Source organism: Haemaphysalis longicornis, unplaced genomic scaffold (genome assembly GCF_048455015.1).
Source record: "Haemaphysalis longicornis isolate Haplotype H1 unplaced genomic scaffold, Haemaphysalis longicornis Haplotype H1 scaffold_13, whole genome shotgun sequence".
NCBI classification, from domain to species: Eukaryota; Metazoa; Arthropoda; class Arachnida; order Ixodida; family Ixodidae; genus Haemaphysalis; species Haemaphysalis longicornis.
Window position 1 is genome coordinate 42,428,502 of NW_027526233.1, and position 27,504 is coordinate 42,456,005.

The 27,504-nt window shown below is 47.5% G+C and overlaps 1 protein-coding gene across 1 annotated transcript; it reads right to left on the reverse strand.

Moving 5' to 3' along the window:
- Positions 1-4,440: 4,440 nt before the first annotated feature.
- On the reverse strand, positions 4,441-25,754 carry LOC144163801 (endothelin-converting enzyme 1-like). The gene is made up of 5 exons (XM_077694511.1): positions 25,680-25,754; positions 23,623-24,546; positions 20,616-21,130; positions 7,353-7,635; positions 4,441-4,476 (listed from the first exon to the last, which is right to left on the reverse strand). Exons 1-5 carry the CDS (start codon positions 25,752-25,754, stop codon positions 4,441-4,443), a joined length of 1,833 nt encoding a protein of 610 aa, XP_077550637.1.
- Between the last annotated feature and the right edge of the window lie 1,750 nt (positions 25,755-27,504).

Sequence of the window (27,504 nt, forward strand, 5' to 3'; positions counted from 1 at the left end):
AATGGAAGCGCGGTTTCGTGCTCGGGCAGGGAGGCCAGATATCTTGTCAGAGCTTTTCGGTCGGCTCAGCTGGCTATGAGGAAATGCATTTGTGTTTTTCATGGGGCACAATCGGTCTTGTCAAAAACTTTCGCTTATAAAGTACACAACAGGAAAGGCAGATAACGACCGGATGGCCGATATGGGTATTTGACTCGGATGAGTGGTAATGAAATTTGCGTGCAGAAATTGGACAATGCAGATGCCGTATTGACACAACGGAAGCGCAGTTTTGCGCTCGGGCAGTGAGGCCAGATATCTTGTCAGAGCTTTTCGGTCGACTAACCCGGCTTAGGGGAACGGCATAATTTTTTTTCACGGGCACCTGCGGTCTTGTGAGCAACTTTCGCTTATAAACTACGCAAAAGTAAAGGATGATAGCGACTGGAGGACCGATATGGGTATGTGACTCTGATGAGTGGTAATGAAATTTGCGTACAGAAATTGGACAATGCAGATACCGCATTGACACAATTGAAGCCCAGTTTCGCACTCGGGCAGTGAGGCCAGATATCTTGTCAAAGCTTTTCAGCCGGCTAACCCGGCTATGGGAAAATGAATTAGTTTTTTCATGGGCACCATCGATCTTGTGAACAACTTTCGCTTACAAACTACGCAAAAGGAAAGGATGATAGCGACTTGAGGACCGAAATGGGTATTCGACTCTGATGAGTGGTAATGAAATTTGCGTGCAGAAATTGGACAATGCAGATGCCGTATTGACACAATGGAAGCGCTGTTTCGCGCTCGGGCAGTGAGGCTTGACTTCTTCTGATAGCTTTTCGGTCGGCTCAGCTGGCTATGAGGAAATGCATTTGTGTTTTTCATGGGGCACCATCGGTCTTGTCAAAAACTTTCGCTTATAAAGTACACAACACGAAAGGCAGATAACGACCAGAGGACCGAAATGGGTATTTGACTCTTGTGAGTGGTATTGAAATGTGTGTTCAGAAATTGGACAATGCATATACCGTATTGACACAATGGAAGCGCGGTTTCGCGCTCGGGCAATGATTCCAAATATCTTGTCAGACCTTTTCGTCCAACTAACCCGGCTGTGGGGAAATTATTTTTTTTTTCACGGGCACCATTGGTCTCGTGAACAACTTTCGCTTATAAACTACGCAAAAGAAAAGGATGATAACGACTGGAGGACCGATATGGGTATTTGACTCTGATTAGTGGTAATGAAATTTGGGTGCAGAAATTGGACAATGCAGATGCCGTATTGACACAATGGAAGCGCAGTTTCCCGTTCAGGCAGTGAGGCCAGATATCTTGTCAGAGCTTTTCGGTCGGCTCAGCCGGCTGTGAGGAAATGCATTTGTGTTTTTCATGGGGCACCATCTGTCTTTTCGAAAACTTTCGCTTATAAAGTACTTAACAGGAAAGGCGGATAACGAGCAGAGGACCGATATGGGTATTTGACTCTGATGAGTGGTAAGGAAGTGTGTGTTCAGAAACTGGACAATGCAGATACCGTATTGAAACAATGGAAGCGCGGTTTCGTGCTCGGGCAGGGTGGCCAGATATCTTGTCAGAGCTTTTCGGTCGGCTCAGCTGGCTATGAGGAAATGCATTTGTGTTTTTCATGGGGCACCATCGGTCTTGTCAAAAACTTTCGCTTATAAAGTACACAACAGGAAAGGCAGATAACGACCGGATGACCGATATGGGTATTTGACTCGGATGAGTGGTAATGAAATTTGCGTGCAGAAATTGGAAATGCAGATGCCGTATTGACACAACGGAAGCGCAGTTTCGCGCTCGGGCAGTGAGGCCAGATATCTTGTCAGAGCTTTTCGGTCGACTAACCCGGCTTAGGGGAACGGCATAATTTTTTTTCACAGGCATTACTGGTCTTGTGAACAACTTTCGCTTATAAACTACGCAAAAGGAAAGGATGATAAAGACTGGAGGACCGATATGGGTATTGAACACAAATAGGTCGTAATGAAGTGTGCGTGCAGAAATTGGACAATGCAGATGCCGTATTACCACAAGGGAATCGCAGTTTCCCGTTCGGGCAGTGAGGCCAGATATCTTGTCAGAGCTTTTCGGTCGGCTCAGCCGGCTATGGGGAAATGCAGTAGATTTTTTCACAGGGTGCCATCGGTCTTGTTAAAAACTTTCGCCTATAAACTACACAACAGGAAAGGTGGATAATGACTAGAGGACCGATATGGGTATTTGACTCTGATGGGTGGTAATAAAATTTGCGTGCAGAAATTGGACAATACAGATGCTGTATTGACACAATGGAAGCGCAGTTTCCCGTTCGGGCAGGGAGGCCAGATATCTTGTCAGAGCTTTTCGGTCGGCTCAGCCGGCTATGAGGAAATATATTTGTGTTTTTCATGGGGCGCCAACGGTCTTGTCGAAAACTTTCCCTTGTAAAGTACTTAACAGGAAAGGCGGATAACGACCAGAGGACCGATATGGGTATTTGACTGTGATGAGTGGTAAGGAAATGTGCGTTCAGAAATTGGACAAGGCAGATACCGTATTGACACAATGGAAGCGCAGTTTCGCGTTCAGGCAGTGAGGCCAGATATCTTGTAAGAGCTTTTCGGCCTACTAACCCGGCTATGGGAAAACGAATTAGTTTTTTTTCACAGGCATTATCGGTCTTGTGAACAACTTTCGCTTATAAACTACGCAAAAGGAAAGGATGATAACGACTGGAGGACCGATATGGGTATTGAACACAAATAGGTCGTAATGAAATGTGCGTGCAGAAATTGGACAATGCAGATGCCGTATTCACACAAGGGAAGCGCAGTTTCCCGTTCGGGCAGTGAGGCCAGATATCTTGTCAGAGCTTTTCGGCCGACTAATCCGGCTATGAGGAAATGAATAAGTTTTTTTCATGGGCACCATCGCTCTTGTGAACAACTTTCGCTTAAAAACTACGCAAAAGGAAAGCATGATAACGACTGGCGGACCGATATGGGTATTGAACACTAATAAGTCTTAATGAAATGTGCGTGCACAAAATGGACAATGCAGATGCCGTATTGGCGCAATGGAAGCGCCGTTTCGCGCTCGGGCAGTGAGGCCACATATCTTGTCAGAGCTTTTCGGTCGACTAACCCGGCTATGGGAAAATGCAGTAGATTTTTTCACAGCGTGCCATCAGTCTTGTCAAAAACTTTCGCCTTTAAAGTACACAACAGCAAAGGCGGATAACGACCAGAGGACAGTTATGGGTATTTGACTCTGATGAGTGGTAAGGAAATGTGTGTTCAGAAATTGGACAATGCAGATACCGTATTGACACAATGGAAGCGCAGTTTCGCGCTCGGGCAGTGAGGCCAGATATCTTGTCAGAGCTTTTCGGCTGACTAACCCGGCTATGAGGAAATGTATTTGTGTTTTTCATGGGGCACCAACGGTCTTGTCGAAAACTTTCGCTTATAAAGTACTTAACAGGAAAGGCGGATAACGACCAGATGACCGATAGGGGTATTTGACTGTGATGAGTGGCAAGGAAATGTGTGTTCAGAAATTCGACAATGCAGATACCGTATTGACACAATGGAGCGCGGTTTCGCGCTTAGGCATTGAGGCCAGATATCTTGTCAGAGCTTTTCGGCCGACTAACCCGGCTATGGGGAAATGAATAAGTTTTTTTTCATGGGCACCATCGGTCTTGTGAACAACTTTCGCTTATAAACTACGCGAAAGAAAAGGATGATAACGACTGGAGGGCCGATATGGGTATTGATCACTAATAAGTCGTAATGAAATGTGCGTGCAGAAATTGGACAATGCAGATGCCGTATTGACACAATGGAATCGCAGTTTCCCGCTCGGGCATTGAGGCCAGATATCTTGTCAGAGCTTTTCGGTCGACTACCCCGGCTATGGGGAAATGCATTTGTTTTTTTCACAGGGCACCAACAGTCTTGTCGAAAAGTTTCGCTTATAAAGTACTTAACAGAAAAGGCGGATAACGACCAGAGGACCGATATGTGTATTTGACTCTGATGGGTGGTAATGAAATCTGCGTGCAGAAATTGGACAATGCAGTTGCCGTATTTACACAATGGAAGCGCAGTTTCCCGTTCGGGCAGTGAGGCCAGATATCTTGTCAGAGCTTTTCGGTCGGCTCAGCCGGCTATGAGGAAATGCATTTGTGTTTTTCATGGGGCACCAACGGTCCTGTCGAAAACTTTCGCTTATAAACTACTTAACAGGAAAGGCGGATAACGACCATAGGACCGATATGGGTATTTGACTGTGATGAGTGGTAAGGAAATGTGTGTTCAGAAACTGGACAATGCAGATACCATATTGACACAATGGAAGCGAGGTTTCGCGCTCGGGAAGTGAGGCCAGATATCTTGTCAGAGCTTTTCGGCCGAATAACCCGGCTATGGGGAAATGCAGTAGATTTTTTCACAGGGTGCCATCGGTCTTCTCAAAAACTTTCGCCTATAAAGAGACACAACAGGAAAGGCAGATAACGACCAGAGGACCGATATGGATATTTGACTCTGATGAGTGGTAATGAATTGTGTGTTCAGAAATTGGACAATGCAGATACCGTATTGACACAATGGAAGCGCGGTTTCGCGCTCAGGCAGTGTGGCCAGATATCTTGTCAGAGCTTTTCGGCCGACTAACCCGGCTATGGGGAAATTAATAAGTTTTTTTCACGGGCACCATCGCTCTTGTGAACAACTTGCGCTTAAAAACTACGCAAAAGGAAAGCATGATAACGACTGGAGGACCGATATGGGTATTGAACACAAAAGAGTCGTAATGAAATGTGCCTGCAGAAATTGGACAATGCAGATGCCGTATTGACACAATGGAAGCGCAGTTTCGCGCTCGGGCAGTGAGTTCAGATATCTTGTCTGAGCTTTTCGGTCGACTAACCCGGCTATGGGGAAATGCAGTAGATTTTTTCACAGGGTGCCATCGGTCTTGTCAAAAACTTTCGCCTATAAAGTACACAACAGGAAAGGCGGATAACGACCAGAGGACCGATATGGATATTTGACTCTGATGAGTGGTAAGGAATTGTGTGTTCAGAAATTGGACAATGCAGATACCGTATTGACACAATGGAAGCGCGGTTTCGCGCTCAGGCAGTGTGGCCAGATATCTTGCCAGAGCTTTTCGGCCGACTAACCCGTCTATGGGGAAATGCATTAGTTTTTATCACAGGGCGCCATCGGTCTTGTGAACAACTTTCGCTTAGAAACAATGCAAAAGAAAAGGATGATAACGACCACAGTTCTGTTACGTGTATTGGACAGTAATGAGTCGCAATGAAATGTTAATTCAGAAAAAGAATAATGCTGATACCGTGTTGACACAATAAACGCCCAGTTTCGCGCTCGGGCAGTGCGCCCAGATATCTTTTCGGCTGACTAACCCGTCTATTGGGATATGCATTACTTTTTTCACACGGCGCCATCGGTCTTGTGAACAACTTTCGCTTATAAAATACACAAAAGGAAAGGATGATAACGACCAGAGGACCGATACAGGTATTGGGAACTAATAAGTCGTACTGAATTGTGTGTTCAGAAATTGGACAATGCAGATACCATATTGATAGAATAGAAGCCCGGTTTCGCGCTCGGGCAGTGAGGCCAGATATCTTGTCAGATCTTTTCGGTCGACTAACCCGTCTATGAGGAAATGCATTAGTTTTTTTTCACAGGGCGCTATCGGTCTTGTGCACAACTCTCCCTTATAAACTACGCAAAAGGAAAGGATGATAACGACCAGAGGACCGATACGGGTATTGGGCACTATTGCGTCGTAATGAAATGTATGTTCAGAAAGTGGACAATGCAGATACTGTATTGACACAATTGAAGCCCGGTTTCGCGCTCGGGCAGTGAGGGGAGATATCTTGTCAGACCTTCTCAGTCGACTAACCCGGCTATGGGGAAAGGCATTAGTGTATTTCACAGGGCGCAATCGGTCTTGTGAACAACTTTCGCTTATAAACTACGCAAAAGGGAAGGATGATAACGACTAAAGGACCGATACGGGTGTTCGACAGTAATGAGTCGTAATGAAATGTACGTTATGTGTTCAGAAATTGAACAATGCAGATACCGTTTTGACACAATGGAAGCGCAGTTTTGTGCTCGGGCTTTTACGACTCGGGCCTTTAATATGTCTCCCCTGCGTTTTCTTCATTAAAGCGGCCTCATTGATATCTCCACGCAGAAAGTTATGCTTCCACCAGCTCTTTAAAGGCCGCGCTCCCGAATATGGACCTTCGCCTTATTTAACGCTTATGAATACACTTGAACCTAGTTGCGGTGTGTTTGATTTTTTCGGTGTGTTTTGGCCGCACATATATGGGTTCTGTTGCAAAAATATAAACAGGCATATCCGGCAACAACACCCAACGCATTCTGTATTGTCGTATTGTGAAATCTTGATGAAGTGTGCCTCGTATGTGCTGCCAGCAGATGTTTGCTTTTTCCGTAAACAACAGTAACAGAATAAAGAACAATGCTTACACCACGCACACGTGTAACGAAAAAGTTATACAGGGACGTTCTCATCATGACTAACATGGAAGCGCAGGACTTTGCCGCTGAAGGTTTCCTGCAGCGAGGCCACTTCGAGCCTTGACGAAACACGGCGTCTGGGCATGTGTGTTCTTCGGTATAATAGGCAGGGTCTATTTGTCCCAAAAAGCCTATTGGCGAGACATTTTCGAAATAATTATACCCGTACGGTGGACCGTATTTCTGCTCCGGGAGACACAATTGGGCGTTAAGAAATCCGCAGAATTTCAGAGCACTGTTTACTAATGCGTAGTATTCTGATGCCGCTCATCTAGGGTGTGTTCTTTACAGCAAAAATTTGCGTTTTCGAAATTCTCCAACCGAGTCTCTGTTGACGCTATTATAATGGTTACAGGTGCTTCTTCCACCAAATCGGCTTTTTTGTGAATATGAAGGGTGTTACGCAGTTCGCAATTTTCTATAGTTGTTTCTCTTTTTCTTACTTTTTGATTTTCCAAAATTCTGTCTGACCCATTACCTCTATTCACGCTATTGTAACGATAGCATGTGTTACGTCCACGAAATCTGCATTTTGTTAAAATATAGGCGTAGCACGTTCCACCATTCTCACTATTTTTTTATTTTTCTTCATTTTAGAATCCCGTGCGACCGATTATACCCAATTAGCTGTTATAACGATTATATCTGTCACTCCCGTTAAATCAGCATTTTTATGGAAATGTAGGGCGTTACATGGTCCTGGCTATGGGGGTATACTCGGCCAAGAATTCTACGAAGTGAAAGCACAAGGCCGGGGCGCAGGCTTACGTCGGTTACGTTGTGCATCTGTCGCAGGCACCGCAGACGCGAGTCGTATCCGGCCCAGGAGTGGGCGGTCCACCAATGGCCGTACTCGCCATGTGCGTTGTAGTGGATGGAACCCTTGGTGAAGGCGTGCATCATCTGGTGGCCGAAAAGGGCGCCCATGCCGCCATAGTTCACTGCGCTCGGAGCCGTCATCGAGAACAGGGGATGGCGGAGCACGCTCGCCGGCATCCGCACCTTGTTTCGGTGCACCGAGTAGGCACCGTTCGTGTTTGTCACCGGGAACCTGCGCCACCATCGGGGAGCATCGTCCACAACGGACATAAAAAGCGCCATTACACTGTTCGATAGCCGTTGAACAATATGGATTCTCGTCCCCAGGTGCGAGGAGGCGCTGGCTGCAGGGCACAAGAATGCATATTTCTTGGTAGCAGCACAGTCAGCGCCACAATTGTTCTGCACTTAAAATTGTGAATGACACCAGCCGCGTAAAACATTGCATTTGCACCAGAATGCGTAATTAGGGGAAGAAAGTCATTTAATTTTATAACAGCGTAAATCGAGACGTACTTGATCAAGCGAAATTCCGAGAAAAAGCGAAAAATGCAGAAAATGAAAATTTCAACTTTTGGAATGAAAATATTGTCACGAAGCCAATTACGAAGCAGTTGTTTGGAAAAGAAACAAGGTTATTGGAGCGAGCTTGTGCTCCCCTAACAACTGAAAAGAATACAGAGGCCGCGAAGCAGCGGTCAACAAAGTGACGTACGTGCGTCATCGAGCGTTGCAGAATCGAATGCACCAGCGTCTGCTATGCAGGTTTTTATCTTTCCGCGCGAGAGTTTCTCGAACCGTCGATTCGCATCCAGAACATTGTAGATCACAGAAGATTATTCTGGTCTAGTGGCGTTAGGGCGAAACGCTCTGCTTATCTGAATGAGATAGCCCGTGCGGCATAAAAATAATGAAACACGCGCTTCACATGGGACACAGATAACAGAGACGGGCGCGGCCGGGCATTAAAACAAACAATAAATAAACAAACCCGTACATGGTTCGCGGCAATATGAAGGTCATATTCTTCTGCCAAATACGGTAGAAAAATAACAAAGCTGCTGAAAGCAACGATGAGAAACAGAACCGTCGTTAAAATGATTGACGGTATAATACGTTTTGCATCTGAACATAAATACTGCATTGTAAATAATCAGGCACTTACCCTGAAATTCTGAATACACACTCCACTCGAGTATTCAGTGAAGAAGGTTCTTGAAAGCGATTTCCCAATGCAAAACCATTGCGGAATCCTCCGCTCAGCCGAGTTGAGGGAGTTAATGGAGTGTGGAAGGGACTCAGAATACGGACGCAAGCCATCCAATAGTGTCAGTTTACGTCCGCGGCAAAAAGGACCAAAAAAACGAAGCCTTTTTCTTCAGAAAAACATGGTTCGTACACAACCTTCCTACCCTGCAACCTCAGTGCCAAAATTGCAAAGCGCTTCAACAGAATTACAATGGCGGACTCTGATGGGCATCGGCTTTATAATTCGAAGGCCTCCGTTCGATTCTGACCATGAAAAGCATTTCTTTCAGGCGCTTCTTGTGTCTTTGAAACAGAAGGGACAAGTTGAGTTTTATGTAGGGCATTGCGCGCTACGAACGACGCGATCAGTGAGGCCGTGGAAGCTTCGCTTTATACCTTCGACACACTAGAATACACTGGCATATTTCGCTTGTCATAGCGAAATCTGCCGATGCAAAAGAACAATGGAGATAAGTGGCCCAACACCTATGTGCATTTGGGAACGATTATCGAGATTTCTTCTTGCTATCGGTCGGGTCAGTGAATATTTCAGGTCTTCATAGTTTTAGATCGCCAGTGAATTGTTGAGGTTGTAGATGACGTTCTCTGTGAGTAACGTCTGTTTAATTAACTCTTAGTTTTTGACTCTCGCATAATTTCATCTTTCTGGTGTTATAATCCTTCGACGTTTCAGATATGCTTGCTTGGTTTTAAACTCGAGGCCCTGTTTCGGTCTCTCCGTTGGTGCTAGCGAAAGCAGTGCATCAGAGGGCCACGGCCTCGTCACTGGCGATCTGCCGAATCTGCGTTTCTTTGCTCGAAACCATGCCCCAGCCATTCTTCTCGGTAGCGCCTCTCCAAGGGCCTCAGAACGTTTCTTTGCAATTGAGTTAGCAACTGTTTCTTTAAAACTTTTTGGCTTGATGAAATAATTATGGATCTATACGGATATTTCACCATGATATGTCAGTGGTGAACACTGGGTGACACGGAAATGGTGGTGACGTGAAGTTAACTTTCGAAGGTGTGGATCGGTCGCCAAAGTCGATGATCGCTGATCTAATGAAGCGACGAATGGCTCGCTCGTTGGCCCACGGCACGTAGCCAAAGACGGCCTACTCCAAGCAAACTCAAAATGTACAATATTACCGCGAACCATGTAAGGGTATGTTTATTTATTGTTTGTTTTTACTGCCGGGCCGCACCCGGCTGTGTTATCTGCGTGCTAAGTAAAGCGCGTCTTCCATTCTTTAATAACACCGTCAGGCGGGCTAGTTGGTACTCAGAATTCATGCTGAATTTTTGCGCAGCGTAAGACAAGGATAGATACAACAAGGGACACGAAGACCAGCGCAGGCTGCAACTTTTTTAAGTTTGTGCGACAGTCCGTGCACGTACGGGATTACTGAAAACTTACTATCTGGGTTATTTTCTTTCACCTTGCACTCCGATTTTATTCTTTTCAATAGCCTTTCACTCGCAGTCAGCAACACCGATGACGGGTACCCCGCCTTTTTGAGGCGATGCTCTTGCTCAAGGTATGCTTCACCCGTTTTGTGCTTGCAAGTCTTGGTGAGAGCGGCTTTGAAACATCCCATGGCGATACCGTTTTTCACAATCCTTGAATGCCCAGATGTGTAATTCAGGAGTGGTTTTTTCGTGCGTGGAGAGTATTGCCAGCAGATATGGTGCTCTCCAAACATGAACTTCACATCCAGGAACTGTAGCCTTTTTTCTTTCGGCACCTCATACGTGAAGCTTAACCCTTCGCCTCTCACTCTGAAGACGTCCAACACTTGTGCCTTGGACATCTCCAACTCTGTACCTTGGCCCAGTACTAAATAATCGTCTACGTGTGGTGATGCCTGATACTATGTACTCTGAAAGAGGCCAGAACGTGATGCTCAAGTGCTTTAAGGAAGTAACCGTAAAGCCTCAGAATGCGAAGAACAAAGCTTTGGCCTTGTTTGAAAGGTGCAATCTAATCAATTTGGCTTCAGAAGTAAAACCGGAAAAAGGACAAACGCTGGAAGTGTTTTTCGCAGCAAAAACACACAAGCCAGAAGTTCCGTTCAGAGCCATTGTTTCAGAGCACAATTCGTGGCAGTTTCTAGTATCAGGCTTCCTTCAAAAAATTCTCGCGTCATTGAGAGTGATTGACCCATTTCTGGTAAACAATTCTGAAGAAGTTGTGGAATTTGTTTCGGGTACGAACAAAAGGAATTACATGGCTTTCAGCGTTTAAATACAAGACCTATATTATTCTCTGCCTCAGGGGGGCTTACTGCAGAGTGTTAGAGATTGTGTCGAACAGGACAATGATGAAGTGTCGTTTCATAATATGAGTGGAATGTCGCTGGAGGCCTTTCTAGAACTACTGATTCTGTATCTGGAGAGTACTTACGTAAAGTACGAAGAAAAGCCGTTCCTTCAGAAACAGGGCGTGTGCATTGTAGCCCCTGTCGAAAGTAGCCCCTGTGTTAAGCACAATTTTTTTTGGGTAGGGTGGATAGTCGAGTGAAAACTGATTTAGAAGGAAGGGTGCTGAGAATCTTTAGATATGTAGACAATTATTTAGTACTGGGCCAAGGTACAGAGTTGGAGATGTTCAAGGCACAAGTGTTGGACGTCTTCAGAGTGAGAGGCGAAGGGTTAAGCTTCACGTATGAGGTGCCGAAAGAAAACAGGCTGCAGTTCCTGGATGTGAAGTTCATGTTTGGAGAGCACCATATCTGCTGGCAATACTCTCCACGCACGGAAAAACCACTCCTGAATTACACGTCTGGGCATTCAAGGATTGTGAAAAACGGTATCGCCATGGGATGTTTCAAAGCCGCTCTCACCAAGACTTGCAAGCAGAAAATGGGTGAAGCCTACCTTGAGCAAGAGCATCGCCTCAAAAAGGCGGGGTACCCGACATCGGTGTTGCTGACTGCGAGTGAAAGGCTATTGAAGAGAATAAAATCGGAGTGCAAGGCGAAAGAAAATAGCCCAGATAGTAAGTTTTCAGTAATCCAGTACGTGCACGGACTGTCGCACAAACTTGAAAAAGTTGCAGCCTGCGCTGGTCTTCGTGTCTCTTGTTGTATCTGTCCTTGTCTTACGCTGCGCAAAAATTTAGCATGAATTCCATTCTTTATTTTTATGCCACACGGGCTATCACATTCACATGAGCAAGCTGTTTCGCCCTAACATCGCTAGCCCAGAATAATATTCTGTGATCTACAATGTTCTGGGTATGAATCGACGGTTCCCGAAACACTCGCGCCGAAAGATAAAAGCCTCCAGAGCAGACGCCGCGGCATTCGATTCGACGACACTCGCCTGCGCAAGTCGCTTTGTTGGCCGCTGTTGACTCCTGAAGGAAAAAGACGGCACTTTGAGGCTCTGCGTTGACTACCGGCGACTGAACAAAATCACAAAAAAGGACGTGTACTCCCTGCCACGAATCGATGAAGCCCTCGACCTCTGCCATGCGAAGTACTTCTCAATGATAGATCTGAAGACCGGCTACTGGCAAATTGAAGTGTACGAGAGACACAGAGAGAAGACTGCATTTATAACCCCGCACGGTCTATATGAGTTCAAGTTGATGCTGTTTGGGCTGTGCACGGCGCCAGCAATGTTTCAAGGAGTCATGGACTTTGTGCTAGCCGGCCTGAATTGGGGAACCTGTCTCGTATACATCGAAGATGTTGTGGTATTCGCCCGGACTTTCGACGAACACCTTGCGAGGTTGGAGTCTGTACTCGAGCCTATTCGCAAGTCGAGGTTAACGCTAAAGCCTGAAAAGTGCCTCTTCGGTTACGAGGACCTCAAGTGTTTGGGACACGTCGTCAACGCCGGGGCAGTCCTGCCTGACCCGGCGAAAACATCAGCCATAGCGAACTTCCCAAGACTGAAAGAAAGAAAGGGCGTGTGAAGATTTCTCGGACTGTGCGCATACTACCGGCGCTTCGTCTCAAACTTCACACGCATTTCAGACCCACTCACGCGCCTGACAAAACATAGCACCCCTTTCGCATAGGAAAACGCCCAAGAAAAAGCATTTTGTGAGCTGCAACTACACCTGCAAAACCCGCCCGTGCTCGCTCATTTAAACGAACACGCCGAAACGGAAATGCACACCGACGCCAGCGATATAGGCCTGGGTGCCGTGCTCGTCCAAAAGCAAAGCGGTTGCGAAAAAGTAATCTCCTTTGCCAGCTGTGGTCTTTCGAAGGAGGGAAATAATACTCAGCTCTTAAAAAGAATGCCTCTCAATTATATGGGCCATTTCAAAATATTGCCCGTACCTGCAGGTCGACCATTCAAGGTTGTGACAGACCACCATGCGCTGTTTTGGCTCGCCATTTTGAAGGACCCCTCGGGCCTTCTTTGGCGGTGGAGCTTGCGTCTGCAAGAGTGCCACGTTACAATCGTTTACAAATCCCACAGGAAACACTCCGACGCCGACTGCCTGTCCCGCACCACCACAAGACTCCGATGAAGGCAGCGCGTTCTTCGGAGTCGTTACGGAGAGTTACCAATCCTCGCAGCAGCGTGCCGACCTCGGCCTGCACGTCATGATCAACTACCACGAAGGACGCAATGTCGCCGTGCCAAGGGCGTTCAAGCGGAACTTACCAGCATTCAGCCTCGAAAAGTCCGTCCTCGTGAGCAAGAATTTCAACCCCGGAACGAGAACGAATTATCTACCGGTCATCCCCGCAGAGCTCCGCGACAAAATTTTGGAAGTGTGCCACGACGACCCATCTTCCGGAGCTCTCGGCACAGCTCGCAATATTGCAAAAATCAAGGCGAAGTACTTCTGGCCCCACCTTACATCTGAGGTCACCCACTACGTTAGGTGTTGCCGTGACTGCCAGCGACGAAAAACGCCGCCGACAAGACCCGCCGGCTTTCTGCAACCTATCGCCGCCCCTTCGAGGCCCTTTCAACAGATTGGAATGGGCCTTCCAGGCCCGTTCCCTACGTCACAATCACAGAACCAGTGGATTGTTGTAGCGACAGACTGCATGACGCGCTACGCAGAGACCGCCGCTCTTCCTAGGGGGACTTAATAAAACGGGCTCAACAACTGAAACCCTTCCCGTTCCACCGAGGTATGACGGGTAAATTAAATACATTGAAAATGGATGTATGGTTATAAAATAAAAAGACGTAAAAAGGTAATTAAACACGATAATTACGCAGAAAATGACTTACTAGAGAACAATAATAAATACAAAAGATCTAAAGGCTATTATGGCGTTATTTGACGCTGACTTTGTTTCTGCGTGTGAGTTAAATTGTGACAAAATGTCTGAGGGGTTAGTATTGTTGAATATTAGCGTTAACTAGTATTGTCATTTGTTCTTAAACTTTTAATGTTTTTGTATATTTTATTAGCTCCGGTTTCCATCTTACGAGATAGTTTCTATAAAGAAATCGCAAAGTTCTTCATAAAGCAGGTTTTGCTGCGACATGGAGCCCCTGAAGTCCTAATCACGGACCGCAGAACGGCCTTCACTGCGGAGGTAACGCAAGAAATCTTACGGTGCAGCAACACGGATCACCGAAGAACGACGGCGTACCACCCCCAAACGAACGGACTAACGGAACTACTCAACAAGGCGAACGCGGATATGCTGTCAATGTACGTCGACATAGAACGTTGGGACGAAGTGCTCCCGTATGTCACCTTCTCGTACAACACGGCTATACAGAACACTACGCAAATGACGCCGTTCGAGCTTGCCTACGGAAGACTGCCGACTACGATGCTTGACGCCACGCTTCCACATGTAGAAGACGACGACCTCAACCCCGACGTCCAAGGTTACCATCTACGTGCGGAGGAGGCTCTCCAGCTCGCTCGAGTTCGTACAGCGGACCAGCAGCTGGTGGATGCCGGGCGCTACAACCTCCGACGAAGAGACGTAGAGTACGACCCAGGGGAGCGTGTCTGGGTTTGGACTCCCATCCGACGACGCGGACTCAATGAGAAGCATCTGCGACGATATTTCGGACCCTACCAGATTCTACGACGTGTCGGCCAACTTACCTACGAAGTGATCCCCGATAGTGATTCCGGAACATCACGACGACGCACGCGGCCCGAAGTCGTCCACGTGGCTCGCCTGAAACCTTACTATGCAAGATGACGGGCATTTTTGTTGTTTGTTCGGACTGCCTTTTATTTTAGCATCGGGTCGATGCACTCTTAGAGGGGGGTAATGCCGCAAACCATGTAGGGGTTTGTGTATTTATTGTTTGTTTTTAGGTCCGGGTCACGCCCGGCTGTGTTATCTGCGTTCTAAGCAAAGCGCGTCTTCCATTCTTTACTGTTATGGGGCACGGGCTATCATATTCAGATAAGCAGACTGTTTCGCCCTAACGTCGCTAGCCCAGAATAATATTCTGTGATCTACAATGTTCTGGATATGAATCGACGGTTCTAGAAACACTTGCGCCGAAAGAAAAAAGCCTGCAGAGCAGACGCCGCGGCATTCGAGTCGACGGCACGCGCCTGCGCAACGCGCGCACTTTCTTTACATTACATATTTACCACTTGCCAGGCTCATGATCGCATACAAGAGGTCCGGCAAGGCCCGCGTCGAGCAGGGCTCACCGCGTTCTCCTCTCCCCTTTTCTCTCTCTGTCCACACAAGCTAGAAACGCCTCGGTTTTGCCAAGAAAAACCCCACACAAAAGAGACGTGAACACTAGAGAGTGACGATGGCTCATTGATTAGCCCACACTGGGCCACTGATTGGCCAAAATAGTCACGTGACCCACTTCTCTCAGTCTCATACAGAAACCCAAAGGTAGTCCGTAAAACATAAATATTACAGAAATGAAAACCAACCACTAAAAGCACACGCAACGCCGCGAATCGCCTCTCGGGCGGCACGTCTCAAAGTATTGTCAAATCGTGCACGCCTACGTTTGTGCTCCGAGCCGCAACACTTGCTTTCCTTTACAGACACGTGGAGCACCTAACAAAGCCCAGTCCCCTACCTAGTGACGCAGCCCAGCCGCCGAATCCCCAGGTTCAGAGGCGTGACGAACGGAATCGTCGCCCAGTAGCTTTGAGAGTTGCAGCTATCACAGAGAACGTCTGGTGACCTCTTCCTATCGTTCATCTTAAGCCGAGAAAAAAACAGGGGCACAGTAGACGAGGACAAGCACTTGTCCTCGTCTACTGTGTCCCTGTTTTTTTCTGCGCTTAAGGTGAACGTTATGGAATACCAACTAGCCCGAACCCAAGCCCCTCTTCCTATAGTTGACTCAAGATTTCACCTCTTCACTGACCCTCAGCTCCTGTCTGCTTCGGGGATTCTCGTGGCGATAATCGCGGTCGTTAAAATGTAAGTGATAACCTTTCGCCTACTTCTCAAACGAACGCAAGGAAATACTCCTTCTTCGAAAGCTTACATCGCTTTCTGCTATTGTGGAGTGACCGACGCGTTTCTAGGCGTTGTCTCCGTGACCGCTCGTCGGGTGGACACAAAAGCGTTGCGAATAACAAGGAAGCATCCGCGGTTTCTCCTTACACCCCTGCCGCTCAAGACAGCCGTGTTGGCTCGCCGGGGTAAAAACAAACACCAGATAGCTAAACAAGCAAACTCCAGCGAAAGACATCTAGTTGCCGGGCCATTTAAAATGTGAAGTGAGGGGCCCGAACTTTCACCTTACCACCAAGAATGTTCTCCGTACACTAGCTGTACGTACAACATACATTCTGGCTGTGGGTTCCAAAAACACAATATATAACAACCAAGAAAGTCACTCAGAACACTCGTTACATACAAAACAGCATGAAACATTCCCAGACGTACTGTAGCTTAAACACTATGCACGAACAAAACGTAAAGTCTTAACTGTCACAAACAACACTTGCAAAAAAGAAAACGAAGTACAACAATATCCTCATTACCATCACGAAAAGCGGCTCTTCTTCCGGAAATTCAAACACTAAACGAAAACTCAGCCACACATAATTTAAACTTAAAACTGTCCCAAAGGACGCATTATACCAAGAAAGAAGGCACCAAGAAGCTCCCCTCTAGCCTCCAAAAAAGTTACAGCCTTAAACAACTTGACACACAAAAGCGATCTCGCTTTATAGCCAAAACATGTAAGAACACTTTCCCCTTGACATTTAGAGGCAACAAACCCCACGAATGATGTAAACACTGGAAAATACAACTCGAGTAACATTACAAACCGCAATATTACCAACGCATGCAGGGCCATTCTTTCACTACAACACGACAAAAAGACACTCAAACACTCCAAAGATTATGGTTGCAATGGCGACTGCCTCAAGGAAAGTCTGTATAGGATGGTGTGACGTGCCAACGATTTCCCGGCAATGATGGCCACACCATCTGAAGATGTACCACCACCATCCCTGTCCTTCCTAAATACGAAGTAGCTATTCAAGAAATTTGTGTGTTGTGAGTTTAGACGTGTTTCTGGAAGACAAATTACATTTGGCTGATTGGAGTGCAGCATCTTGTACACATCGTCAAGGTTTTTAAAAAGGCTCTACAGTTCCATTGAATTGTGTTTTCAATTCCCATTATTTAGTGTGAGAGCTACTGCAGTGTGCATATTTTTGTGTCGCCTCTCGGGGCTGTGCCTCTCGCCTTTTGTGGCTTGTCGGGAGGCTTTGGTGTCGGGACGCATTCCTTAAGGTGCACCGCAGACAAGAACGGTCCGACGTTCATTTCGTCTTCGGATGCCCTCGGAGTGCCTGTGTGATCAGTCTCCTTGGACCGCGCACCCTTTTCGACGCGCTTTGACTGACCCGCAACCACCGAGGGTTTCACGAACGCCTCTGATTGCACAGGTGGTGCGGTGGTGGTGGGGGTGGGAGCTGCCACTGGGTCCCTTGCCTCCATCTCCTCTGTGCCCTCGCGTGTTGTTTGGGACGGTGAAGCGGAAGTGGAGGATGCAGCAGTTGGTGCCGTGCCCGAACCGTTGGCACATAAACACCGCCACGGGGTCGGGATGTAAGCCCGCACTGGACATCGGATGTAACCTGGGTTGATGAATTCTAGAATGGTCGACCTATCGAAGTTTAAGATGAGGTGCTTTGTCAGTATTTGTTTCTCACCTCTGCGTATGGTTTATGGGCCTGGCCACTGTTACGCCCTGACCACGAAGGCCCTCCAGCAGGTCACCTTCAGTTTTATTTAGTAGGTCATATTTGGAAATCACGACCTGGGAGCTGTTTAGGCTGCGGTGGGGGTTGACTCGCATGGCCAGATCGGCGATGCGGGTTTGTGCAAGTAGTTATCAGCCTGATCCTGGCTACTGACCTCAACAAAGATTTCACGGGTTCTTTGTTTTTTGTCTTTATTTGGCTGATGACACCTTCAAGAAATTTGCAGACTAGAAATACTTACTTGGAAGTAAGAGGTTTCAACTGATCAACTGATTCTATCACTAAGAAGCGAGAGTAGTTGTTCGGTTCCGGAATAATCATGTTAGAATGTGGTGGAAAATAAACTTCGGTGCGGCAACTTTTCGGGGGCCGATCATGTTTGGGGTGGGGTTTGCATAATACCATAAGCAATAGTATAAAAGCAGGGGACCAGGGTACTTTCTTCGCTCGGGTTACCCTAATACCAAGACATGCCCCGAGCTCCCTGTCTGGTAGACAGGCATGTAGCTCGGGAGCCCATCCACCGGAGCTTGATTTGGGATCCGACGGCCACCGTTTGAGGTTTCTACCCTTCAACTTTATACTCATTATCATGGTCGGTTACAGCGTGAGTATGGGGGCTCCAGGACCGTGATGTCGCCAATACCTTCACCATGATTACTTAAGGTGCCCCGTACGGGGATGCGGCCGCTCGTGGGTACGCGGCGCCACTCTCGCCGCTGGAGCCGTGTCCGTTCTCAGCTAATGCAGCTCTCTCCCGGTCCTGACGACGCCTCGATGGTGTGGAGCGTCTGCTCCCTGGGGCCTCTCAAAAAGATGTCGCCCCAGTCTCCGAACTCTGGCTCGGACTCTCGAACGCCGCGCTTACACCGGGCGCTGCCGTAGAGGTCGCATCTCTCTCCCGTTGTCGAGGTCGTCCTCACCGCTGCAGTTTGGAGCTTCTCTCCCCGGGGTCTCTCACCGAGATGTCACCCCGGACTCTGGTCTTGTTGCCGCTGCACCCGGAGCGTCTGCTCCCTGGGGCCTCTAACCAAGATGTCGCCCCAGCTTCCGTGCTTAAGCTCGAACTCTCGAACGCCTCCCGCTGATGACGCCGGGTGCTGCCGTAGAGAAGGCAGCTCTCTCTCGTTGTCGATCTAGGTCGTACACACCGCTGCAGCCTGGCTCTTCTGCTCCCCGGGGTCTCTCGCCAAGATGGCACCCCGGACTCTGGCTTGGTGTCGTTGCTGCAGCTTGGAGCGCCTGCTCCTTGGAGCCTGTCACCAAGATGTCGCCCCAGCCTTTCAGTACGCTCTCCGTCGTCCGCAAAAAGTGTTATGTCGACCGCTTCTGGTCACGGCAGCAGTTAACTTTTGAAGGTGTGGTTCGGTCGCCGAAGTCGATGATCACTGATCCGATGAAGCGGCGAATGGCTGGCTCGTTGGCCGGTGGCACATAGCCGACGACTGTCTACTCCAAGCAAACGCAAGATGTACAATATGTACACTTTAGAGTCTACTCCAAGCAAACGCAAGATGTACAATATGTACACTTTATTTACTTTACATATTTACCACTTCCATGGCTCATGATCGCATACAAGAGGTCGGGCAAGGCCCGCGTCGAGCGGGGCTAGCCACACTCTTTCTTCCCTCCTCTGTGTCCACAAAAACCTGAAACTCCTCGGTTTTACCAACCCCGCACACAAAAGGGACGTCAACACTACAGAGAGAGGATGGCTCATTGATTACCCCACACTGGGCCACTGATTGGCCACCTTGACAAACAAAGCTTGGTGGGTTCAAAATAGTCACGTGACCTACATCTCTCACTCTCATACAGAAACCCAAAGGTATTCCGCAAAACGTAAATATTACAGTAAAGGCATAAAGTTGGGCTAGTTGGTTATCTGACTGCATTTTACTAGCGAAAAATCAACGCGGAGGAAGAAAAAGTGCACAGGACACTCGCAAGGGAGTGTCTTGCGAGTGTTCTCTGTACTTCTTCTTCTTCCGCCTCTATTTTTCTCTAGTAAAATGCAGTAAATATAACAGAAATAAAAACTAACCAACTAAAAGCTGACCAAACCCCGCGAATCGGCTCATGGGCGGCGCGTCTCAAATTATTGTCATACCGTGCACGCCTATGTTTGTGCTTCGCGCCGCCACAGTTCTTTCCTTTATAGACAGGTCGAGCTCCTAAGAAAGCGCAGTCGCCTACCTATTGACGCAGCCCAGCCGCCGAGTCGCGAGGTTCAGAGGCGTGACGAACAAAATCGTTGCCCAGTAGCTTTGAGCAGCGCAACTATGACAGACAGAACGTCTGGTGACCTCTCCCTATACTTGACGCAAGGTTTCACCCCTTGACTGACCCTCAGCTCCCGTTCGTTTCGGGGATTGTCGTGGCGATAATCGCGGTCATTAAAATGTCAACGGTCCCCTTCCGCCGGGTTCTCAAACGAACGCAAGGAAATAATCCTTATATGAAAGCTTACATCGCTTTCAGCTATTGTTGAGTGACCGACGCGCTTGTAGGCGTGATCTGCGGTCCCGCTCGTCGGGTGGACACAAAAGCGCGGCCAATAACAAAGATGCCTCCGCGGTTTCTCCTTACACCCCTGGCGCCCAAGTCAGCTTTCTTGGCTCGTCTGGGTGAAAACAAACAGCATACAGGTACACAAGCAAACCCCAGCGAAAGGGGTCTAGTTGCCGGGCAGTTTTAATAAATAAGTGAAGGGCCCGAACTTAAGATGTGAGTTCACCGCAGTTCATAGGTGACCCGCACGGGGTAACTGCTCGAGACATCACGTGTAAAGAGAAAATGCTAACCTGAAATGAGTGGCATCCTGCAGGAGGTTCCACATGGTCTTCTTCATAGCCCGGAACCAATGGTAGAGGAAGCTGTCGGGAGCCCACGGGTACTTCCTGTATACCTTGTTGATGGCATCAAAGGATGCGAGGTGCTTGGGGTAGCCCATGTGTATGCTCATGTTGCTAATCTTGTAATGTGCCATCTTTCTGGTGTCGTCGTCAATCCAGCGCGAGCGTTGGATTTCTTTCAGGATAGAAAGCTGTATCTGGATCGCAATTTTCGCGCTGTGACGCACCGCCTCGGACGGCACCACCGGAAACAGGTACCACGACATTAGCGGCACCTCCATGACATCTAAGACTGCCTCGCGGCACAAGACTCTCAACGTATCCGTGGTTAAAAAAGACTGCAGTTTCACACTGGCGAAAGGAATCAGCTTCCGCAGCAGCTCCCATGCAGTGAGAAGGCAGAGCTTTGTGTTGCCGAGGTCAGCGTACAGCTTGTCGAAGTACTGCATGGCGGCTTTGCTGACCTGCGTGGACGCCAGCCGTACAAGACAATGTTATTCAAAGTCCTGTGGAGCTTTGCCACTGTGATTTCGCAAGGAAGCATTGCTGACTTACTGAATTGCATTCACGCCGAGCAAGGAATTTACTGTCATTTGAAGGAGCGTTCAGGGCATTTTACATCTAAGCTAGAGCGAGTCGTGCGGTGCCGGTCCACTGTCATTTAGGGTACGCAAAAGTTATGCGCTCTACCCAGATGAAAGTCGACTGCATATTCTTGCTGGCAATATAGATTTCCGGCCACATTTCCAGCGTAATTTTCCAGCTCCAGCTGTGAATATCAATTTCCCCCTGGGAACGTAACTTTCCCAACGAGAAATATTAATATCCAGCCAGAACACAATTTTTTTCTCACGGGAAATTTGTGACCCGGCCGGAAAGACTTCCAGCTGGAGCTGGAATTCCTGATTCTGGCTGGAAAAGATATTTCCAGCCCCAGCCGGAGGTGCTCCTGGAAATGAACACTGTACACTTCGAGCTATTAAAATGCATAACAACATGAAAAAGTGTGCTTATCACTTTAAATAGTTCAACAATAAGCAGTCCCAAACAAAAAAGCAACAACATCTTCAAAAGTGTTTTAATTCTGCACGGACTACAATTTTATGCGCCTGTACTCGGCGCCATCTCACTTATTATAATGTGTTCTGCCGCTCCAGTTGGCGCACGTGCAGAGGCCCGCACATGGCTGTAGCACTTTTTACGTCCTCTTTTGTACTCAACTTTACAGTGTACCCAATTCTGTTCTGTACAGCTGTTTTGTGCGCGCTCGTGCTTTCGTGAAGGACGCTGAGAGAAATGTTTTCGCGTTAATCATGTCGCTTGCCGATAACAAAGTTAAATGCTCGGAAAAAGATGTGGTTGCAACCATGGACTACGTACCGTTGACATGCACTGATACTACCAAATATAGGTAAGTGCACATTCATATTGATTTGCTCAAATTCATGAGCTTGTAGATTTCTTTAGTGTTGGGCTTCTGTGGTCTTCGGAATCAAAATGCGTGAAAGCTTGTAGCCCTAATGCAATCTTGGTCATTGCAGCAACTTGGCACTATGTGTAGTGGCGCTCGTAAAAACAGTGCTTTGGGCCTCGCTAAATTTCGACAGGCTCATTGCCTGTGGCCTGTGCACAGTGAGAGAGTGCCTGTCGAAGGTGTTATTGCGTTCCCGACCTCGGCGTCTATTTAAATACACAGCGTAATTAATGCATGAGCCGTCCTGCGCCATCAAGAGTTGAACTGCAGCAGACAGACACATGCAACGTGTTACCAGGTGAAAAAATCTATAATAAATCACTTTATCTTCTGTTTTTTCAAGTATCTGTGAAGCAACGTCTACGTGGCAGAATGCGGTACACGAGGCTTGCAAACCAGAAGAGTGCCGGCAAAAGGACCGAAAAGTGGCATCACGAACTCTGGTAAGCACATAAAAAGATGGAAATGGTTTGATTGGCAGTTTTGCAAAGCTCACAAAATCACTTGACCTTGCGGTTTCTCATAGGCTACCTGAATAGGCTACCTTAATAGCTACCTGAATACGCTACCTATAGGCTACCTTAATCACTGGAACACCCATTTAACCAAAGAAGGTAGAGTTTCTGGCCCCTGTGAATGTTCAGGGTACACAAGTGACAATGCTGAAGCTATGTAATATATGGTGCGACAACATAGATTTAAATATTTAATATAGCCTCTGTGTTACTGCATCAGGGCACGACAGCTCACACAGAAGAGTTTTTTCATTCAGAAATCCTGGTGGTGTTTTGGTGGCTGCTACAAATGACTTCAGGTCAGAATGATGTACATAAAAATTAAATTTCGTAATGTGCGCTAGTGCAAAACGTACCAAAAAAAGTGATTTTCTTGCTGGGAATGAAAAAGAACACAGCATGAAAGAAGTGATTTCTCGCTGGAAAGTGGGCAGAATCCAGCAAGAATAAAGCAAGTGCCAGCTGGTAAGCTACTGCAATCTGGCTGGAAATAATGGTATTTCCCGAAAGAAAAGGGTGAAAGAAAAGGAAAAGAAGTGGGCAGTTTTCCATCTGGGAATGATGCAATTTCCAGTTAGTAGACCTGCCATTTCTGGCAGGAGACTAACCTGGAAATTTTGATTTCCAGCCGGTGGTTCCGGCTGACACCTCGCTCCAGTCCAGGCTGAAAATGATTTCAGGCTGGAAGACTTTCATAAGACAGCCGGGACTGGAAATCATTTCCATCTGGGTCTGTTTAAAGAAATATTTATCCTTACTAGTTCAATGGCTGCCGCATTTCGCCCTTTCATACTAAGGATAGGGTACGTTTTTCTCCTAGTTGCGTGCGCTGTTTACGAGGAGGCAGTGACGGGAAACCCCACCCACAATACACCGGGAGTGTGGCGTCTTTGTTCTTGTGGTACACTAGCCTAGCTTTCTGGATAAACGCACACTTTACATTGACCAAAAGGAAGGAGTAACTTACCAGAACCGGATAGTCCCTGAGGTACAAGTTATCGGTGTGAGCTTCGACGAGTGTCGTCCACCTTCCTCCCGTCTCGTTGAGTGTAGGCGTGAGACTCTCCAGTCCGAGCACAGTATCGAAGCTGATATTATGAAGCCCACGCAGGACATCTTGCGTGAGCCTCCCGGCGGCCTCGTTTTCGATCTGGACGATTTCTTCCTTGGGGAAGTCAAGCGTGTTTTCGTAGAACGCTATCCCGGTGGGGTTTTCGCGAATGCTAAACCACCTCACCTGCTTTTCGTTCAAGCTGAGCCGCAGTATGCGCTTGCTGTGGTGCAGCACGCCGTCCTCCAGAGAGAGACCTAGCAGCGTGTTCATGTTGTACTTGAAGAACATGAACAGAACCTTATCCAGGGTTGGCCCGTTTGCGTATGAAGACGAGTTAAGACCCACACTCTCAAGGAAATCTTTCAGATACCGTATCTCCTTCGGCTTGCGGGCCGGTCTTCCGACTAGGCACTGCCTATGCAAGGCGGCGGCTTTATGGGCTGCGAACGGATTGTCTTGTGCATGCAAAGAAACTTTGAAATGGTCGATGGTATCGTGCAGCTCCTTGTACATCTCGCCGTCCAAATTCACTAACATGCTGCCATAGGCACTCTTGTAGTTGCCGCACACGAAAGCGTAGAAATCCTTGCAAGGGTCTTGCTTCGTATCCATGACCTTGTTAATCCTCTGTAGAATAACATGGTCCTTGCTTGGGGGGGGATCTGGCGCGAATGTCGGAACCGGAGGCCACCCTTCCAGGTGGACGGCAACAGTGACACCAACGCTTGCCAGTACGAGCACAGCGACGGCACGCGCGAAGACTTCCTTGACGATGCCACGAGATCTTTCTTTCTCCTGCTCCTTCAGCAAGGGCCTCCGAGGCGACGTCTCACTTCTCTGGAAAGGTATTATGCAGGATGTTGGATCGGGGAATTTAACTAGACACGAATGCATGACTCATTCGGTGAAACTTGAAGCAATGTGTCATGAGTGCTCAACTCTAAACGTGAGAGACCAGCCCATGACCAGATTTGCGAAACAGTGCACTTGAGAGAACAGCTTTAGATTGCTGGTGTTCTGTGAGTGGGGTTACCCTCATTTGCGCGGTCTTGAAAACGTCCAGTAAACATACAGTGTTAATGCGTATAATTTTGCCAATACTTCTTACTCCCAACGCCATAGTGCCACTCTCTGCATTTGCACAAAAATGCGTATTTTGCGCAAGTAACACTTTTGGATGACGAGCGCCTGTCGTTGAATGCAAAGATAGGATGAAGCAGCTATGAAATGACACCCTCTTTGCTCGCCGACATCTTGAGGAGTGCTAGAGCTTGCGCGTATCCAGTTGCACGCGAATTCTCACCCGTCTCTGCAGAGCCGAAAAAACGACAAAAAAAAACGAACGCGCTCACTAAAATAAGCTTGAAAGGGACAACACTTTCTTCAAGCTCCGAAGAATGCTGTGCATATCGTTTCGTTCTACCAGCCGACAGAGGCTGAATTGTCTGTTCTCGGGCGTGGCCTGAACTTCAATACGCGACCTGCACTCGACCCCACAAAGTAGTATGGGCGGTGGAAGAGGCCATCTCTCTTGTAGAGCCTTCACTCCGTGACGAGGCCCGTGCACGTAGACTTAACGTCCTCTGCAAGCTACGCGCCAAACCTGACGTATTCCCGCTATCAGAAACTAAACGCGAGGCTTTAAGAAGCCTGCGCGACAACGACCAAATCGTTGGACTTCCTGCAGACAACGGCAACGCCATCGTCGCAGTGGACGCTGAGCAGTACAGGATCAAAATGCTCGCATTGTTGGGCCATGCTGGCACCTATGCAAGTCTTAGGAAGGAATCGACTCAAAAGGTTCAAAGATAACTGCAGAAGCTCTTGGCTAACGTCTTCCACGCTGTACCACCGCAACACAAGGGGTTGTATTACAAGCTGCTCTGCCACAACGGATCAGCAGCAGAAATATACGGTCTACCCAAGCTGCACAAGCCTGGTGCTCGATTGCGGCAAATAGCAGACTTCACCCGTTCGTGCTCCACAGGCTCCCCGGCTTCCTGCATCACGTCTTCTGCCCACTCGGCAGATGCAGCCAAGCCCATCTCCGCACCAGTGAGGACTTCAAAGAAAGCTTTCAAAACCTTCAGCTCAACGTCTCCGGTAAAATGGCATCGTTTGACGTAACGTCACAATTTACGAGCGTTACAATGATTTGGCTGTGGGTGTGTGCACTTCGGAAGTCAGTACTGACCCCACGCTACAAGAGAGAAGCCCCATCGAGGCACATGACATCGGGCGGCTGCTGCAGTTTTATTTGTCGAACACACACTTCACATAAACGAGAGATTCTTCATGCAAATTCACGGAGTGGCGATGGGTGCATCTATTTCGGTGACAATCACCAACCTGACGATGGAGGTACTCTAGGAGCATGCCCTCAACTCATTTGCAGAGCAACCGAGGACGTTCCTGCGTTACGTCGACGACTGCTTCTGTGCTACCAGAAGATTCAATAGAGTATTTCCCAGCTCACCTCAATGGAATGTACCCGGTCATCCAATTCAGACTCAGAAAGAAGCGGATGGGCGTCTGCCATCCTAGACGTCCTGGTGAAGCTTTATGGTGTGGCGCTGTCTTTTACGGTGTTCAGAATGACTCACAACGGCCGGTACCTACACTAGAATTCGGTGCATCCGGCAGCACAGAAACGGTCTGTGGTCGCCTCCCTTTTGCGCAGAGCTTACAGGATCTGCAGCAAGTAATAATAATAATATATGTTTATTGCAATATACATGGTACATTTGCGGGCCTGCCGAAGCCACAGAAGGCTTGTAGGGCAGTGCCCGGCAGTTGGCGGCACCGAGGACAATCGCTTCGCCGGTACGGACACACAAAAAAGGGAAGGAAAGAAAAAAGAGAAAAAAATGTGGTGAGTGATGAGCGAATAGTTAATAGAAAAGTTCAAACAGACATTTCTTAATTTATTTTCGGCTACTGAGGGAGAAAACATCGTCTGGTAACTGATTCATTGTATGTGGGACATAGAAAGCGCGAATACGTTTCCCATACCTAGTTCATGTCCTAGGCAAAACGAAACAACTGCGTTGACGAAGGTCCCTCACAGGAATGTACGGAACGCAGTACTCTTTCGTCCAAACATATTTCAGAACTACTGTTTGTGTATACAGAACAGAGAATTTTGGCATTTCAGACCATGAGAAAATACAGACATTGCCAACAATATTCGTACTGTACAACATCGATTTCAATACCAGTTTTAATAAACTGTCAACTTTGTTCCGCCAAAAGGCCGAGCAAAAATAAAAGCAACAAATACCATAGCTCAGTACGCTGTAACCAAGAGCGTGCACGATCTGTTTACGGAGTGAAACCGGACATATTGAGCGCGTTGAAAATAACAAACAGACCATTTTACGAAGATGGGAACAAATGTAGACCAACTGGCTTTTCCATAACATGTCAGAATCGAAAAATATTCCCAAGTACTTAACAGTCGAGACATAATTAACTGGAGAACAAGTGCAATTATTAAAAAACGACTTGTGTAGGAAGATTGGTATTTCTTGGGAGGTAGGTTTGAGAGGATTGTGAAAACATAGAAGTTGTGTTTTAGTTTTGGTAATCCCTATCACGTTGTTTTCAAACCATTCCATTAGTTGTTCACAATCGTATTGTAAATTCTTCACAGCTGTTGCATATTCAATGTGTCTAGAAATCAAAAGTGTATAATCTGCGTACTGAACAACGCGACAGTAAAATATGGAATCACTCAGATCGTTAACATATAAATTGAACAGAACAGGTGCAAGAATAGACCCTTGTGGCTCTCCA